Source organism: Bremia lactucae, assembly GCF_004359215.1.
Source record: "Bremia lactucae strain SF5 chromosome Unknown BlacSF5_NotPlaced_167_SHOA01000113.1_325088bp, whole genome shotgun sequence".
Taxonomy (NCBI): Eukaryota; Oomycota; class Peronosporomycetes; order Peronosporales; family Peronosporaceae; genus Bremia; species Bremia lactucae.
The window spans coordinates 151,031-169,209 of record NW_027152180.1 but is presented as its reverse complement, the minus strand read 5'-3'; the positions used below and the strand labels follow the sequence as shown (position 1 = coordinate 169,209).

General features: G+C 47.0%; 2 protein-coding genes across 2 annotated transcripts; one reads left to right on the top strand and one right to left on the bottom strand.

Moving 5' to 3' along the window:
* Positions 1-1,491: 1,491 nt before the first annotated feature.
* Positions 1,492-4,389, top strand: CCR75_006551 (uncharacterized protein; the record flags this gene model as incomplete). The annotated part of the gene is made up of 2 exons (XM_067964620.1): positions 1,492-2,545; positions 2,613-4,389. 2 exons carry the CDS (start codon positions 1,492-1,494, stop codon positions 2,741-2,743), a joined length of 1,185 nt encoding a protein of 394 aa, XP_067817134.1. The 3' UTR covers positions 2,744-4,389.
* On the bottom strand, positions 2,837-4,380 carry CCR75_006552 (uncharacterized protein; the record flags this gene model as incomplete). The annotated part of the gene is made up of 2 exons (XM_067964621.1): positions 2,837-3,176; positions 3,242-4,380. 2 exons carry the CDS (start codon positions 4,378-4,380, stop codon positions 2,837-2,839), a joined length of 1,479 nt encoding a protein of 492 aa, XP_067817168.1.
* Positions 4,390-18,179: the final 13,790 nt, after the last annotated feature.

Here is an 18,179-nt window from a genome sequence, read left to right as displayed (position 1 = left end):
GATAAAAATCTTCTTTCGCGCTAAAGTTCTTCGCGCTGGGATCAAGGCCATGTAGCTTTGTCGCAATAAATAAAAAATATTTATTATGAGGAGTAGTCTCTCCAGCCAAGCTATTAATTAGCTGCTCGGGCAAAAACCACGGCTTCTTCTCAGACGCAAGACGAGACATTTTAGTGTCTACGATCCCCTGAGCGGTACCCACTGAAGCAGGGGTACAGCAAGAGCTTTTATTACGATGGCTTACGCCATCGTATCACTACACACAGAAATATGTGCTGGTGACGGCACGAGAGACGGTGCTGGCGATGAGGAATCATCCTTATCGTTGGAACTGAACATGCTGTAGCAAAGGCTATCAGCACGTCTACTTGAATGAGCCCCCTCATTCGAAGGCTCATAGTTAGCGCCTGACGATGATCAGGCGACTGTTCTGATCTCCCCGAGTCGGCCATTTCGTCCGACTCGCATTTGTAGTCGACTTCCAAAGAGGGGTCGCATTCACGTGGCATATCAATACGTGCACCCGCAACATTTAAAAAAAAAAAATTTGCGGGAGAAGTTGACACTACGGCAGACGGAACGTCTGCCGCAAGAGACAATAATGCGTCGCCCACGGATGCATGAACCGCAGCCGAAGGCGCCGCACTCTTCGCATACCGCATGGACTTGTTAACCATGCGATAGAATTAAAAATGATGGTTCTGACCAATCAACATCATTATTAATAAAGTGGTCTTATAGTGACCACTCTACCCAATGACAGTCAGAGTGATTGTCGTTTAAGGGAGGAGTGATGTAACGGGGTGTATCGTTACATGAAATTGACACTTAAAAGTTGTTAATTAATATATTATCTAAAAGGTAGATAATATTTGGAGAATATTACTTTACATGGTAATATTCTAAAAGCTTATCCATTGGTAGATATAGACCATTATATCTACTTTCTCCGCGGTCCAGTCAGCGCTGGACGCGCGCAAAGAGAAATACAGATAAGATTTTATTCCATGTTTTGTATTAGTAAATAATAAAGTTAGGAATAAGTAGATAGACAAGAAGAACTGAATTGTATTAATACAGTTTTTAATTAACCCTCTTTAAAGCAAGTGATTTAAAGAGTCGACTTCCTCTGCACGTACTAGTGTACGTGAAGTGACGTGAGGCACCACTCGCACTGAGGCAGTGCGAAGTGGACTTGTACTGAAGCAGTACAAGTCGGTAGTGCCCCGTTACACTAGTGGCTCATTGCTCACTGTCCATTCGCGCGTCTAGCAGCTGGGGTGGGGATTATTTAAAAATTAAATCAAATACTGGACGCTATAAACCATGTATGGTAATATCGATAATATTATCCACAAAGATAAACATTAGTTATTCTATTTTATTTCTCTTCCAGGTGATAATATTTATTTTACAAATCGCAAAAACCAATTTCTGTGTTTAACATAATCAAAAGTTACTCCAGTTGACCATCAATATACCACTTAGACGATGTCGGAGCAAAAGCTACAGCAGACCGCGGCTAAGAAGGCGATTAGCCCTAAGCTGCAAGCCTATGACGTCTCAAATGTCACCATTACAAAAAACAAAAGTGACGAAGACGACGATGTCAACCCTTTCTCGCAGTATTACGGCATGCTCTTACATCAGCAGAACATGCTGCAAGATCATGTCCGCACGGGAACCTACGAGCGCGCCATGCTCTGCAACCCGACTGACTTTCGTGACAAGATTGTGCTCGATGTAGGCACGGGATCAGGCATTCTGGCTTTTTTTGCAATCAAGGCTGGGGCTCGCAAAGTCTACGCCGTCGAGCTCAGCTCCATGGCCGATTGTGCTCGTGACCTTGTCGCTGCCAACGGACTTAGCGATCGTATTATTGTGATCAAGGGCAAAATGGAAGAAGTGCAGCTTCCTGAGAAGGTAGACATTGTTGTGTCGGAACCCATGGGTTTTTTCCTGGTACATGAACGCATGCTAGAGACTTTCGTCACTGCGGGAAAAACATGGCGGCGACAGGCTCCTGGGTTCAAGATGTTCCCATCCATTGGTACCATGTTCATGTCGCCGTTTACCGATGAGACAATCTACCGAGAGCAAATGGCCAAGGTGGCGTTTTGGCAACAACAAGACTTTTACGGCATTAATTTATCGACGCTGCGAACTCGAGCGCTGGCGAACCACTTTTCCCAGCCAGTTGTAGGCTACTTCTCGCCCGATCAGTTGCTAAGCTCCAAGTATGCAGCGCATGTCTTGGACTTTGCCGAGATTAGCAACGAGCAACTCGATACGTTTGAGTTTCCATTTCATTTTGTGGTGGAACGCACAGCGATTATGCACGGTCTTGGCTGCTGGTTTACCGTCGATTTCATCGGATCCGATGCCCGAATCATGCTCAGTACATCGCCACACGACGTGGGGACGCATTGGTATCAATGTCGGCTTTTGCTTGCCACTCCAATTGCAGTCAATGCGTCACAGAGTGTTAGTGGCAATCTACATTTTGTGGCGAACACTAAATTTAGCTATGACATTGACATGGAAGGTACGCCATTGATCATTTCGCTTATTCAAAATGAATAACAAGTTTTGTGTTTGTATATTGAGAGCAGTTCGACTTGATGGGACGTCAATTGTGTCACAAAATCATATTCGACTGCACGACCAAATGTACCATTATCTGTACCCTCCTAACAATGCATCAGTTGCCGCCAGTTCCGACGGCCTACAGCCACAAAGCTAATCGCACTTTTGTCGGCAAATAAAAAGAGTCTTAATAATGAGCTAAAAAGCACCTTAACGCTGAGATAGGAAGAACTGGCAAGGCATTTTCTCATTACTTGTCCAGCACCGACTTGACAGTCATGATGTGGTCTATCGCCTTCCGTACGCACGGATCAAAGGCGCTTGCTGTCGTCCGTTGCTTTGTACGTAAAAAGTCATCGACTACTAGTGCAGGAAAGAGCTCGGAACTCGACACAGCTTCATTTGGAGGAATGCCAATCCCTTCAAAGAGCTGGTCGTCGGCACTAAAAACACGTTGGTGCGGAATTTCTACTGTCCAGTAATTTGGCAACCGCAATTGACGCGTGGGAGACAGACTCCCCGCACTTGTCGCACCAATTCGAGTCGTAAGCGGCCGCTTCATTAGCGACAGACACAGCAATTCTGCTGTCCTGTCATAGAGTACCACCACATGTAAGAATGATGGTCATAACCTTAACAAAGTAACCCTCCGTACCCCCGAATAAATGGGCTCTGAAGCACAGCTAGTGGACCTTGATACCGAGAACCACGTGACGTGTACGGAACAAAATAATTCCTTCGTTTAGTAAACTGAGGCAACGCTCCTGGTACCTTTTCGTCCGTCGAGTAAGCCAGTGTGGCTCGCTTATCCTTGGCAAAGAACGACGCGACCGTGAGCGCGGCCACGTGCGAGCCGCCTCCTTGATTAAAGCGTAGGTCCAAAATTAGTCCATCCACGTCGCCTAAGCCAAGAAAAATTGCTTCAAAAGACCACCGCATGGACTCGAGGTCATAAATTTCAGGCACAGCAAGAGCGCTGCGATTTGACTCGCCATCGGCTTCACATATTATCGGTCCAGCCCCTGCTCGTTCTATTTTCAATGTTCGTGCGTCTCGTGACCACGACGACATGAACGCATCCATTTGAGGCAGCGGGAACTCCACAAAACCTCGCATAGCAGTCAGACAAATGTAGCCAATTCGCCACCCTGGACTCGTTTCTGCATTTAAGATACCGCACATGAAGCGATTGTTGCCAAACCTACGACCTCCGTGTGTTAAATGCTCTCGTTCCATAACTGCCAAAGTTTGGTGCTGGAATCGCAGCACCACGGCAGTTGGGAGCACGTGTCCTCGAGCCGTCAATGGTTTCGCTCCGAGCGCTCCAGCAGTGGCACCAGCCACGCGCGAGACTACAATCGACGAGTCATCGCATAGAGAAACGCTCTCCTGAAGTGCGATCCATAGATCGTCATCACTCGTGGTCTGCTGGATCGTATCCCCAAAGAGCTGGCGCACGAGCTGCCAGTCGACGCATCGAGGCTCCATAAATGCATAGTGATCCTGCATTGCGCACCAGAATCGGCGGAATGTGAGCACTGGATCGCGTGAGTATGTCACACGCGCAAAAATCGCGCGCAGGAGCTCGAGAAAAAGGCGCAGCATGATGCCGTGAAGCGTCATGAGCACCACGAGCGCGCCGCCTAACACGGGCACATGGCGGCGAAGGAAGCTGACGGGAAGAATAGCCACAGCTTCGTACGTCTCAAGTGGCCATATAATTACGAGTTGCAGCAGTGCATCCAACGTCCCCAGCCAGTCGAGATGCAGCAGCGTCCACGGCCTTCGCATCATCTTAAGATGTCCCTACATTGGCTGTGAGACCACAATGTGACACAGTCGTGTCAAACGGGTCAAGCCAGTTAGTTATCCACAGAAGTTGGCAAAAGGGCTTGAATTAGACGAGAATGTTACACGAATAATTATACTGAACTCGATAAATCTGACGTTTTCTCTATTATTATAAAGCTATTCTGAATTAAAAGGGGCTATCATAGAGTAAATATTGCCTTCGAGGAATATTCGGTATGGTGACTCTATGTAAGCTAGTTAAGAGGTTACGCACCCCATGCTTCTGTAACTTGGTTCGTCGAGTCGGACGACGCCATAGAAGCTCACCGTATCAGTGATGATGCGACGAAAGTGAAATTTGGCATGTCCCCAACTTAGCCGGAGGCCCAAGATTCACGACCCATTTTTCTTTGGGTCGTATGAGGTCTTTAAGGCCCGGCTCGGACACGCATTTGAGCCACCACGTGCCAAATTCAGGGCTCGAGCCGAGATCCTGGATTTGAAGTAGGGCAAGCGTGATATTCACGCTTGCGCCCAACATACACGATACCTGGTCAGTTGTATCGTTAGTCATCCAATTAATGAACAAACACAGGTAAATGTGTCCAGTAAAGGTTTTGGTGTTGAACGTCAGATTGAATTTCCATGGGTGCTATTTTGCAAAAGACAAAGTGAATATATTATGCATGTAAGCCTTAACTCTCTTCTTGTCAGAATTACCTGTCCATCGTGCGTTACTTGCACCTCATACTTCTTGAAACCTCTCGACCTTGGATCGTTTCATCTTTCGCCGTAACCACCGCTCCGTGACCATTACAATAGAAGACGTTTCGAAACTCCTTGCGAGTCCCAGAAACTCCGCTGCAGCATCGCCTTCCAACACTCCTTCCTCACGGTGCCGTGTGTTTCTGATTACACGCCTTGTTTTAGTCCATCTTGCTGCGGTACAATGAGCACATCTCCATTAGTGCTCGCAGGCGAGTGGCGCTAAATGCCTTCGTCAGTATGTCTGCTGTCATCGCCTCAGTTGACACAAAGCTGGGTTTTATAATTCCCTTCTTAGCGTAGTCCTTAATAAACTTGAGCTTGATATCAATATGCTTGGCGCGTGCCGAGCTCTCTTTATTTTCCATCTGCCGGATGGCCGCTTGGTTATCCATTTCCATTGTCATGGGTAACTTCACGAGAAAATCCAACTCGGATAAAAGCTCACGTAGGCCTGGTAGTTCTTGTCCAGCATGCGATGCAGACGTGAATTCAGCTTCCATTGTTGACAGTGAGACGGTTGTCTGCTTCCGACAGGTCCAACCCACCATCATAACGTCCACACGAAATATAGCACCGCTCACTGACTTCCTATCGCTCTTATCACCGGCGAAGTCTGCATCACTTGTGCTAGTGAGTTGTACAATCGATCTTTCTGTACCTTTTCGTCGTCCTAAGCGAAGCTTGACATCTTTAGTACCCTTTAGGTATCTAGCAATTTGTTTGGCTAGCTGCCAATCGCTCGTCGTCGGCGCATGAGCTCGCCGAGTTGCTCGATGTACGGCATATGCTACATCCGGACGCGTACAGCGAGCCAGCCATAAAAGCGATCCAACAATCGACTGGAAATTCTGCACCGATGCAGATCCAACCACGCCCTCTTTAGGTAGTAGTGTATCCACCTCGTGCGTATTATTGTCGTGATCAAGTCCAATTGGCGTCATCACCGAGTGCGCATCTTGTAATCCAAACTTTATCAGCATCTCGATGATAGTAGCTTCTTGATCAATTTCGTATCCACACTCATCCGAGTAACTGATTCTCATGCCCAGAAATTTGCTGACAGCACCCAGATTCTTTATCTGCAGCGTTACAAGGAGATCAAATACTTCTTCCACTCGCCCCTCAGACGTCCCTGTAATCAGCAAATCGTCGACATATACCCCCACGACCGTTCTATCGTCACCATTTACTTTAAAGTAAAGGCACGAGTCGCTCACACACTGCACAAATCCAACTCGAAGTAGCTCTGAGTGTAGAAGCTGAGACCATAGTCTCCCGGCTTGCTTTAGCCATATAGACTTCTTTTGAGCTGAAGAACCACTTGACCTGCGGTTTCAACACCAAGTCGCTGAGTTTCTTCTTTGCTAATTTGCATTCCCTGCGGGACGTACAAATAGATATTGAGGTCCGGCTCCGTAGACGCCTTCACGTACGCATTAGGTACGTCTCCGTGTCTTGCTGGAACTCCCCATATCTGAGCCAGTGCCAAAATGACTTTCCCGGTCGTCATATCCATTACTGCGGCAAAAGTCAGGGTATAGTCCTTGCCGAACGACTGCTCGTTGCCACACGCTACCATGCGTGCCTTGTAACGCTCGATGTTACCATCGGCATCCGTCTTCGTTTTGAAGACCCACTTGGTATGGAGTGGTCGCATCTCCTGAGTTCGTGGAACCAACTCCCACGTATCATTTGCTTCCAGCGAGTCAATTTCAGCGCTTGCAGCGCGCTCCCATTCCACGCGCTTGTCACTCTTCATAGCCATGTTCCAATTACTTGGATCCACGCGGTAAGTTGCTCCAACAAATTCACGTGGAGGTATCTTATTACCACAGTATCGCGTTGTCATGCGTGGTTTTTCGGCGATTATCTTGGTATTCGACCGCCTCCCTTGCCCGCCGCGCTTACCACGTGACCTTTGTGGCTTTGTACAGGCACGTGGCTCCTTCCGATGATCTACATCGGTCTGTTGGGTATCAAAGAATTCGTCAGTCTCGATAGACTTTAGACTTGCACTTGTAGTCGCCAAATCAGCAGGACTGGATCTGTTCTCATCCAGCGAAATCGAGGAATTAGCTGATGAGCTTTCATGTTCTGATTGGCCATCTGTCAGACGATGAAGTTGTGCATTTGCGTCTTCACTCAGCGTCTTGATATTCTGCACATGCTGTGTTGTGCGTACCACACGATCCTTAGTAAATAAGACGCGAAAACCTTTAACTTCGTCGTTCTTCCCGAGTATCAATCCTGCTTCTCCACGTCCATCCAGCGCCTTGTGTTTTGGTGTCCGAATAGCGGTACACGGCGATCCAAATATAACAATATCAGTTAGCCTGGGTTTGATACCTGTAAGCACCTCAATAGGTGATGCACGCCCCACGTTACTCCGCGTTGGGCTTCTGTTGAGTATGTAGGCTGCGTACTCAGCAGCATCACCCCAGAAGCTCAACGGGAGTCCCGAACCGAAAATCATTGATCGCACCAGGTTCATCAATGTCTGGTGCATCCTTTCCGCTTTTCCGTTGGATCCTTGGTTGTCAGCTTCTGAAACCTGGCGACGCACACCCACATTCTTACAAAACGGGTCAACAACTTTGTACTCGGCACCTCCATCCGTACGGAGATAGTGAACCTTGCAGTTGAATCGCTTTTCAAAGTAGACCATGAAGTTTTCGAAATGCTTAGTCGCCTTGTCCTTCGTCTTGGAGAGGAATACCCGGCAGTAGTTACTCTTGTGGTCGATAAAATTAATTAAATATCGGTTTCCGACCTGTCGACCGGCGTTATTGGACCTTTGATATCGCTGCATATCACACCACCCACCCTATCGATAGGAGCATTCTCACCCGTGTCTTTCTTCCACTGCTTGTTGCGGCGCTGCTTACCTTGCGCACACGTTAAGCAAGTGGGTCGCTCGGTGTCTGTTAGCCTTATTCCACTCGATGGATCACTCGCCATCAATTCGATTGTATCATAGGCGAGGTGTCCAAATCTTAAGTGAAAATCGAGTAGACTCCCCATCTGAAGGTCCGAAATCGGCGTGTTGACAGCCTCAGCAATTGCTGCAACCGTAAAAAAATCCTTGTGCTCAATTGTGTCAACAACATTCACTAGCAACACGTTGCTGTCGTCTTTGTCAACATCAAAAATCTTGCAACCATCACGCCGCCGAACCACTGATCGCTTATGTCCATCGTAACGAAGTTCAAACCCTCGCTCCTCGATCTTGCCATAGGATATGATGTTAAACGGTAGCTTTTCTGCGTAGTACGCATCGAGTAGTTTGACTCGGCGAATTTCGCCGTCAACACTGACCACGAACTCGGCCGTACCCTTGAGCTGCATACGCAAGCTGTCCCCATTAGGAAGTAAACACTCTTCGTCGCATTTTACTGCGTCGATTACCTGTGACGCCTTTGTCACCAAATGTCGACTTGACACGCTGTCCAGTATCCATTGGCTGGTAGAGTCAATGCCGTCGGAGACAGCTAACGTAAAGTTGTTATTAGGCTCACTAGTACATTCACGTTTGTAGTGGCCTTCTTTTCCACACTTGAAACACGCTCCAGTCTTCTTGACTTTTCTCTCTTTATCGTTTCTGCGCCGACCTCCTTCAGTGCCTTTGACGACGGCCACAGTTGACTTGGACCCAATGCGAATACCCGGGTCATTTAACTGGGCAAAATTCACCAACTCTTCAGCTTGCCGTAAGTAATCCTCTCGATGAGGATTGTACCTTGCGAGAAGCACACCTTGAAAGTCGGTTGCGAAGCATGCGTACTTGGCTATATTTTCAAGCACTTGGTCTTGTGCGCCTCCGACTGCGTCACTGACCGCCATTAGATAGAGCATATGATCATTCCACGACATCGACTCCTTTTTCTTACACGTGAACAGTTTAAAAGCTTGTGACCTTGAGATCCTAGGTCCAAACTTGAGGTTCATACGGTCCATCGAGTACCATATCTGTGGATTCTCGGTGTACCATGTATCCACTTGACTGTAAAAATGTTGACCAGCCTTGCCTGTCAAATACCGACCAAGTACATCCATTTTGATGTCCTCGGTCCAGATGCACCCACTAAGTTCCTCGGCGATACGAACTTGGCGTAGAAATCGCTTCCCCCAAGGTGCGAATCCCGACCCTAGTCCTGGATAAACCTCCTTGCCATCGAAGTTTTCGATCGCAAGTTTTAGGTCCCTGATCTGCAGGGGCCTTTGCGGAGCAAAATACGCTAGTGTAGGAACCGGTCTGAAAGCCGATTCCCGTGGCACCTGAGGAACTGGACCTACACCGGCTCTCCCTCCAGCCAGCCTTTGTTGCCCTGGTCCTGCTGCGTGTTGCCGCGCTGGTCCAGGCATGACTTCGTCTTCGAGCGAGGCCATCGTCATGTTCCGGCCGAATCCGGTGCGCGCTTCCGCATACGTACGGAAGGTGCTGCTACCGGCTGACACGACTGAACCTTGATCATCCTCGACTTGGCGGGCCTCAAGCCTATTAAGGCGAGCTCCCATGTCTCCTTTCAAGTCCGTTATCAGTTCCAGCAGCCTGGCCATGCCCTCGTCCGCGCCAGAAGCCGTACTGGCTCTGTCGTCGTCGATATGGGTGATGGCTGGCGCTTGGACATGACCTTCTTGATCATTTGGCGTTGGGCTCATAACCTTTTGGTGTTGAACGTCAGATTGAATTTCCATGGGTGCTATTTTGCAAAAGACAAAGTGAATATATTATGCATGTAAGCCTTAACTCTCTTCTTGTCAGAATACCTGTCCATCGTGCGTTACTTGCATCTCATACTTCTTGAAACCTCTCGACCTTGGATCGTTTCATCTTTCGCCGTAACCACCGCTCCGTGACCATTACAATAAAAGACGTTTCGAAACTCCTTGCGAGTCCCAGAAGAGAATAATCTCCAAATAATTTCTGTGGGAATAAGTCCCCGGAAACCTGCGGTCAAAGGTTCCCAGGTACTTTTGCAAATAAGTTCCAAAGAGGAAACTAAAACAATAAATGCTATAGTGAACAATGGATCAAGTGTAGGTGCTTATACGCTTGATCTAATAGCGCCTCCGAAGTTAACTTCGAAGATAACTCAATTGGCAACGCTAGAACCGAAACGGTTTTTGCGTGATCTCCGTAGTGACAAAGTCAAGCAAATCTGCGTACTGATGTTGCAACAATAAGTGTTCCGTCGTCAACATTACTCGACGATGTTAGAAGAGATATCAAAAAGATATGGCTCTTAAAGGGTTGATGGATTGCCTTAGAAATCCATCCCAACAATCCTTAAAAGGATTGTCAAAATTGTATCGATCGGTTTATTGTATAATACAACCATTGCTGGCGACACACGTCGTGTCGTCTCCCACCCATAATGATTTGTGTTTACGCATCGTAGATGAGTGCCACGATGCACCAATAAGTGGTCATCGTGGACGTGAGAAGACATCTCTCACGATAAGTTGCGACTTCTGCTGGCCACGCCAGTATGATGTCGTCCGCAAGTACATAAGTGCTCGCGAAGTTGCCAACAGGTGAAGCCCAGTGCTTCGTCCCGGGCGCCGTTACAACCACTGCCTGTTCCGGCAGAGTGTTGGCAGTCTGTATCCATGGACTTCGTCTTCGAATTTCTCGACGACGAACATTAGAACAATGGTATTCTTGTTTTTGTTGATCGCTTAGCATGATGGTACATCTTGCTGTAGTATCGGAGTCGATCACAGCCAAAGGCTCGGCTTGTGTCTTTGTTGACACGATATTTCGACTCCATGGGAAACCCCGCGAACAGGTCTCAGATCGAGACCCCAGATTCACGGCGGAATTTTGGCAAACTGTATTCATATCACTTGAAACATGTTTGAAAATGTTAACTTCTGACCATCCTGAATCGATGGTCAGCGGAGCGGGCAAACTGTATTTCGAAGAGATACGTCCAATCTTTAAAGAGTTGGAGCGAGTTCTTGGCGATCGTAGAATTAGTCATCGAGAATTCAGTGCATGCTTACAAAGCATACACCATTTATCGTGAATGGCTTAGGCCACCCACGTATACCCACCTTGTTTGAAAGTGACTCTTATTCATAACAATAATGCTATTACTAACTTTGACAACGATGCTGAAAGACTTAGCATCGGAAAAAAACATTATTAATGAGATTGATATCACTCTTAATAATGAAGAGATTGATATCTCCGCAGTGCGAGCCGGTCGCACTGGAAACAAAAGTAAAACCGAGTCAAGAGGTGATTTCCTATTGGCTGGAGAAGCATTGGTCCGATTCGTACAGGATTTCATCGCTGACGCGGTGGGACGACAGAAATGGAACTCTGACAAAAATAGAAGAGCAAACATACTTTCATTCAATGTTAATGATTTAATCCTACTGTCTACGTAAACCTACCGAAAAACGTAGTGACGAATGTAGGGAGTTATCAATTTCTGCCCAGGTATATCGGCCCGTTTCGTGTATTACATCGCCAAAGCGATGCGTAAACAATCGAGCTGCCTCGTAGAATGCGTACGCATCCTACGTTTTATGTTGGGCGTCGTCGCCCGTACCATCAGTACGAGGCTTCTTCCGATTTGCTTAGGATTACGCCGGAGCGGTCAAGGGCATCCGCCAAAGCCGGATGGTTCCGAGCCAAAGACTTAATGTTTCGGAATGGAGTCTGATTCTCTTGGACCAGACAATCCACTTTTTCTTCAAGGAAGAGATCTTCTGACGAGCTCTCACAGCTCGTTTTGAAAGGTAAATGTGTTCTTTTGTTCGCTAGTTGATCATTCGCAACCTGCGCCCAATTTCTTAACTGGTCACGAAAAACATTATCAACCGTCATCGCTAACTCGCGGCGACAAAACCGTTCGTGATCAATGTCCTCCCTCGCATATAAAGGGTGTGACCCAAAACATGATGTTGATTCGAGTCCGTCAAACGAGGTGAACGCGATGTTTCCTCCCCCTCCACATCATCGATGGATTCGAGTGGTGAAAAGCGTTACCTTGTTGAAAGCTTCTCGAACCACAGTAAAGAAAAGAAAATTCGAACGAGTCTCGTTCGTTGGCGACGGTATCCACCCTCGCAACATAGTTGGGAAACTCGTTTTCAACTGATGTCGGTCTCGTCTTGCAGTACCACGAGACAAATCCTCCTCGACAGAAGGTCCGTCGGAGAACGAGCGCTTTCTGCGCTCGTACAAGGATTATACGTTTTTAATCTTTTGACGCATCTCGTAAAAAAATGAGCGGCCTCCAATGAGGGTCTTTAAGGGAATATGTTTCCTTAGGGGCATGACCCGCACCCTTAAAACAAATGGGCTTGAGCCCCCCAACGAGAGGCAAGGAATCCCCGCCTCTCTAGACAAACGGTACATCTTATAGCGTGCACCGACTACAATCCGTTTCTCGAACTGTTCACCGAATGCATTTAGCTTGTCAAGCCAGACCTCACGACCTATGTTTTGTACACTCTGTACAAAGGCTGTCCAAGCTTGGAACAAAGGTTTGACATCTTTTGCCCGTTTAGAAGAGTACCACCGTGCCGGAAAAAGGCATCGATACGGAATTTTGTCTCATCCTCACCAGGCTTATGAAGCCTGAATGAGTTAAACAGCGGAATATGATATCGATCGTTGGTCATACCGGACCAACGAGTTAGGTTACCCTTAGAGGGTAACCAAGGCCTCTTTTCAGGAGCAAACTGCAACGTACTGCGCTCCCTCTCCTGTTGGCTCATGTTATCGTTAACGTAAACTCGGCCCTTAAAGCGATCCATAGAAACACATCATTCCTGGCGATGCAAAGTAGCACCATCAGCAGCACTCTTCCCTTCGCGACCACTTAGTTCCTGGTAACGCATACTAGCGTCACCGGAGTGGTCATCGCCCACGGAGTCATCAGATGATGACTTCCCACCAAAGAGGTCCGATGAGTCGAACAATCTCGTCATCATCTCTCTGGTTGTCACGTTAGAACCCAAAGGTTTGACGGACTCTACCCCGGGTGATCCGGCAGTATTTACAGTAGACACTGAGCCGGATGATGCCGTTGACTTGGTCCAGTCACTTACAATTGGTGTAGCAGGTGACTTGTCACCGTCACTTGCAATGTCGTCGACAGATGACATGTTCCAGTCATCTACAATGGAAGTAGGAGGTGACGTATTCCCCGCAGTAGACGAATAAGCGTCTACTGAAACATTTGCATTACTAATAGTTGCACTGATTCGTGAAGCTGCCAGCCTTTGCGGCCTTACGGGCTACGCGCACATACTTGTTCACCGGCGTTTTGAATTCCGAACAAAAATCAATAGTGCGATAAAATTGAAATCTTAATTAAAAACCTGAAATGCAAAGTTTCAGGGAAATACATAATAGTATTTCCTGTCACCCCGCATTAGTCACTTTAGTACTATAGTGACTGTTGGTTAGGGGGATGATATAACGGGGTGTCCCATTACATAAGTATTATTTCTTATAAGAGGAAAAATAATTAATATTTCCTATGAGAGAAAATAATAAAGAAGTACAAAATTATTACCGTTACTAATTTAAAGGTAATAATTTTTGATATAATTCTAAATCAACCCCGCCAATCGTTATAAGACACGATTGTGCGGTGCGCAAGGAGTCGCCAGTTCAGTAGTAATTAAAAGATCGTTACGTACGAAATTAAATATATTAATATAGTTTTACTTTTCCCTAATTCTAATCTTTTCAATTGCCTTTGGTAGCTAAAGCCCCTTAGCTACTTATAAATATTCTTATGTACCCTTGTGTACGGGAAATTTGAGGCGACTAACCTACACTGTAATCACTGTAATCAGTGTAATGATAACTAGTACTGATCAGTGCTAGTGAAGGGTGCCCCGTTCCATTTCGATTGGACTTAATTACCAGCCCTCCAAACATTATCGGTAGGTAACAGAGCACTTGGCGAAGGGACTTGGTGAGCAAGCCCTATTCAGGCGTTTGTGCTCGGACAGTGAATGGCCGCATTAGAGGCACATAGCCATGCTGCGGCGGAGTCCGTCATTAAGACTCAGGGCGTGAGCAGGCGTGAACAGGCTCAAGACGAGGCTCTTAACAGGACTGTTGAGATGCTCTCGCCCTACCGTATCAGCCGAGCCCCATTCGATAGACCCGCTCAAGTTTGGTGGATCTGCAGCTCACACGATTGTTCACTAGCTGTTAGCCGCTGACAATGCGGTTTGGCGCAGATTATTGAGAACGATACCCAGATGGTGTCGTGCACCATATCCAGTTTGCGCGGTATGTCCGCAGAGTGGTGCTTCTGGCGGACAGTACGGCGTTTTCTTCATGGGCAATCTTTAAGATAAACATTCGCGCCATATACCAGCCGCTGACCAATGAAGTGTTGCTTCAGGCGCGCTTCTTTGGAGCGCGACGGCGAAGCGATATTTGCAAGAATATTTGCAGGAATTGGCTCGCTGTCGGCATCTTTCACTTTGGGTCCGATACCCAAACACACTAAGGTGCCCACCTTCATGAACGGACTGCGGCACGGTCCATCGCGACAAATCCTTTTTAAAGGATGACATCGACGATGGAAGAGGCGATCCAACACTTCTCTTGGTTGAAGAGCATTCTTTCAACAATGCCTCGGCGGAAGGTAAGTATAATCCGTCAGTCGAAAGAGTAGCTGCTGGTCCAGCGAAATGACTCCAGCAATGGCAAGAACCATCGTGCACGACGCTTGAGTACTGCATCGACCACTGACGGCCCGGAAAAGAAAAAGCGCAGTAGGAACGGGAAACCGTACTGACGCGGACTTTGAAGCTACCCTTAAGCTCAGAGTTATCGAACAAATAAGTTGCATAGTCGCCGAGGTCTCGAAATTTCAGACCTCGACCCTAGTGCTCGAGTACGAGACTGTGACCATGTGATGACCCTTGTCATGGATTCAGGTGCATCACATAATGTTGTGAAAGTCGCAGCTCTAAGCCAGAGACTGGTGATTTATAAGTCGCTTTGCCAGGATGGCTGGCAAGAAGAGGCGATAGTTCTTTTCGCGAACTGCGCGCTCGTAAAATATGTGGAAGATCAAGTTGAACTCGCCTTCAACTTAAGTGACATCTTCTGTAGAGAGAAGTTCACGGTGCTAGGTATGGAGAGTCCGTTTGAGCCTCATCCAAGGCATGCCATGGTTAGCAAGACTCCAAACATTGATATTCTGGCGTACACGCAAAGTTTACAACTGTACGCAAGACACCGAAATGATCTGCTCATGAGAGAGGCATTTGGAACTGATGTCGTGTGCAACACAGTTGTGGGTGTGTTGACGGGATTCAAACGTCATCAGGTCCAACCCAGAACCTAGAGCCTGGTGTAGTTGAAAGTGCCCCGACAGGAAGTCAGGTGACACAAAATCTCACCCATCTCGGAGAGACTGGTGTGGTGAATAGTACAATGACAAGTAGTCATGCGTCCAATGGTCCTGCACAGAGTCGAGAGCCTGTAGCAGTTGATAGCAAGCTGACTGGAAGCCAAGTTCGCAAGAACCGGCACAGAGCCTAGAGCCTGATGCGATTGGAAGTAGTGCGTTAGTCGAAAGAGCAATGGCTCCCACTCCAGGTCAAAAGTCGTCGTGACTCGATAGATGAGTCCCCGCCAAATGAGTGACCTTTGGATCATTTCCGGTCCAAATAGATGGACCTTCGAACAAGATGTTCGGGGCCGTCCAAGACAAGAGGCGGAGGCATCCTCAGTGTGGTGTCACAGCACGTCCTGGGATCTGTTAAAATATAGTATTTTTTTATCTTATAGACGTCATAGGATCTTATCTTGCCCGAACTTTAGGAAGGAAAGATTCATGAGGTAGTCGCATCAGTTTCAGAAGAGAACTAGGCGGACTGTTCCTCGTCGTCCACGATGGGCGAGAGTGTTTTAGAGACAGACGTGAAAAAAAAAACGATTCGCTGCTCATGGCTGGGATGCCTTGAAGGACATATCGTTTGATAATTTTGTTTTAAATTTAAATTAAATTAGAAACTTATCTTTAAGACATAAATTTTCAAAAAATAAATCAATGGTCAACTAGATGGCTTTTTTCAACAAATCATAAAGATATTGGTACTTTATATTTAATTTTAAGTGCTTTTGCAGGTGTTGTCGGCACTACCTTATCAATTTTAATCAAATGGAGTTAGCTCAACCAGGTAACCAAAATTTTATGGAAAATCATCAACTATATAATGTTGTAGTTACTGCAGATGCTTTTGTTATGGTATTTTTTTACTCATGCCTGCACTAATCGGCGGTTTTGGAAATTGGTTTGTTCCTATGTGTTCCCAGAACAATTGCCGAGCCGCCTACCCGCCGATAAGGGCTTCAGACACGAGATTGACCTGGAACCTAGCGCCAAGTATTGTGTAGCCAGCCAATGGCTGTTGCCGAAGGAACTATCAATGAGTTTTCGACAAGCGAGTCAAGGCAGTAGATCAAGTCGCCTCACTACAGTCCGACCTTCTGTGTGCTTAAAGCCACAGATGGATGGCGCGTGGCTCACGCTTACAATTAGCTAAAGACGGCGAACAAACTAGCGTTTCTTGCGCCGCTTTGGTCTAACGTAGCAGGTATCCATAAGAGAATCCGATGTAGCCAAAACGGTACTAAGCACACCAAGCTGTATGATGTGGGAGTGGTTTGTGATACCACATGAGTTATAAAACGCACCGGCAACATTCAACCGAGTGGTGGCTCACGTGATTCTTCAGCACCGTGCCTACGCAAACCCATTACTTTGACGATGTATTCGTGCATAGTAGGGCCGAGTACGGACTGAGCGAAATAGAATCGCACAAGCGTCATCTGGACACTGTGTTGAAGACTCTGGGTGACGCCCAATTGTGCATCAACTTGAAAAAGCGAGTCATACGTGTCCTCGAGAAACCTTAATCGTAAGTACACATGGTGCTCGAGCAGACCCAGATAAGGTAAAATCGCTAAAGGCTTGGCCAATCTCACGATACGTGACGAAATCAAGCCAACTCCTAGGGCTCTCTAATTACTTGCATAAGTATAGCAAGAATTATGCAGAACATACTAAGCCCTTGTCTGACCTCCTTAAAAAGATGTAGAATGGGTTGTTCAAAGGAACAAGAAGATGCCTTAACAACACTGAAGCATCTCTTGCAGAAGCACCGGTGTTGGCATTGCCAAACATGGATAAGCAATTCAGCGTCGTCTGCGATGCAACAATTTTTGCAATCGGCAGCGCGCTCATACAGAATGATGACAACTCCGTTGACCGTGTCATCTCTTATCAATTCCGGATTTCGAAAGCCGCGGAGTTGAATTATTCTGTGTATTACAAGGAGCTGCTTTGAATAAAGTATGCTCTTGTTAAGTTTCGAGTGCAAGGCTTTATGCGCTGACACTGTTCTTAGGAGCGAATATAGTTGGTCACCCATCGATATAGGTGTAGCCACCAAAATTCCTCTGACAGTCGTAAGAATGTCAATTCACGGCTCATTTGTCCACTCGATGGTTTTTCACGGAGCTCGTGAAGTAACTTTAGCTTGAGATCTGTGTCATAAGGGACATAGGCTCTCAAGGGATCACAAGGTGACAGCTGACGCCATAACAGGCCATCGCTGTAGCTAAACCGACTTAGCTTAGCTTTCAGGTGCGACGGAAGGGAGACCTTCTGTCCACCGAAGTGATCCAACAGCAGGCGACAATGTTCGCCCTGACTGTAGCTTTCCTCTATTTTGGAAGCCAACGAGATCGTTACGTGGAGAACCTTCATGGCTGCCACCGTTGACGATTCAACTTGTGCCCTTGGCACAAGACACACTTTCCTAGTGTCTTGCCTTGTCTGGTCTGCGCGATAACGCGTTAGCCAAAACTTCGACTAACCGGGCTTGTATTCAAATCTGAAAATAAATTTAGAGAAAAATGGAAGCCGCTTTACGGGGTCGGTCAGTCTGGACTTGATGCGTGCATGCCGCCGGACCTGACCACAAGTGCTGGACGGGGTTCGTCGGCATTGTACATCTGCCTCTTTTATAAAAGG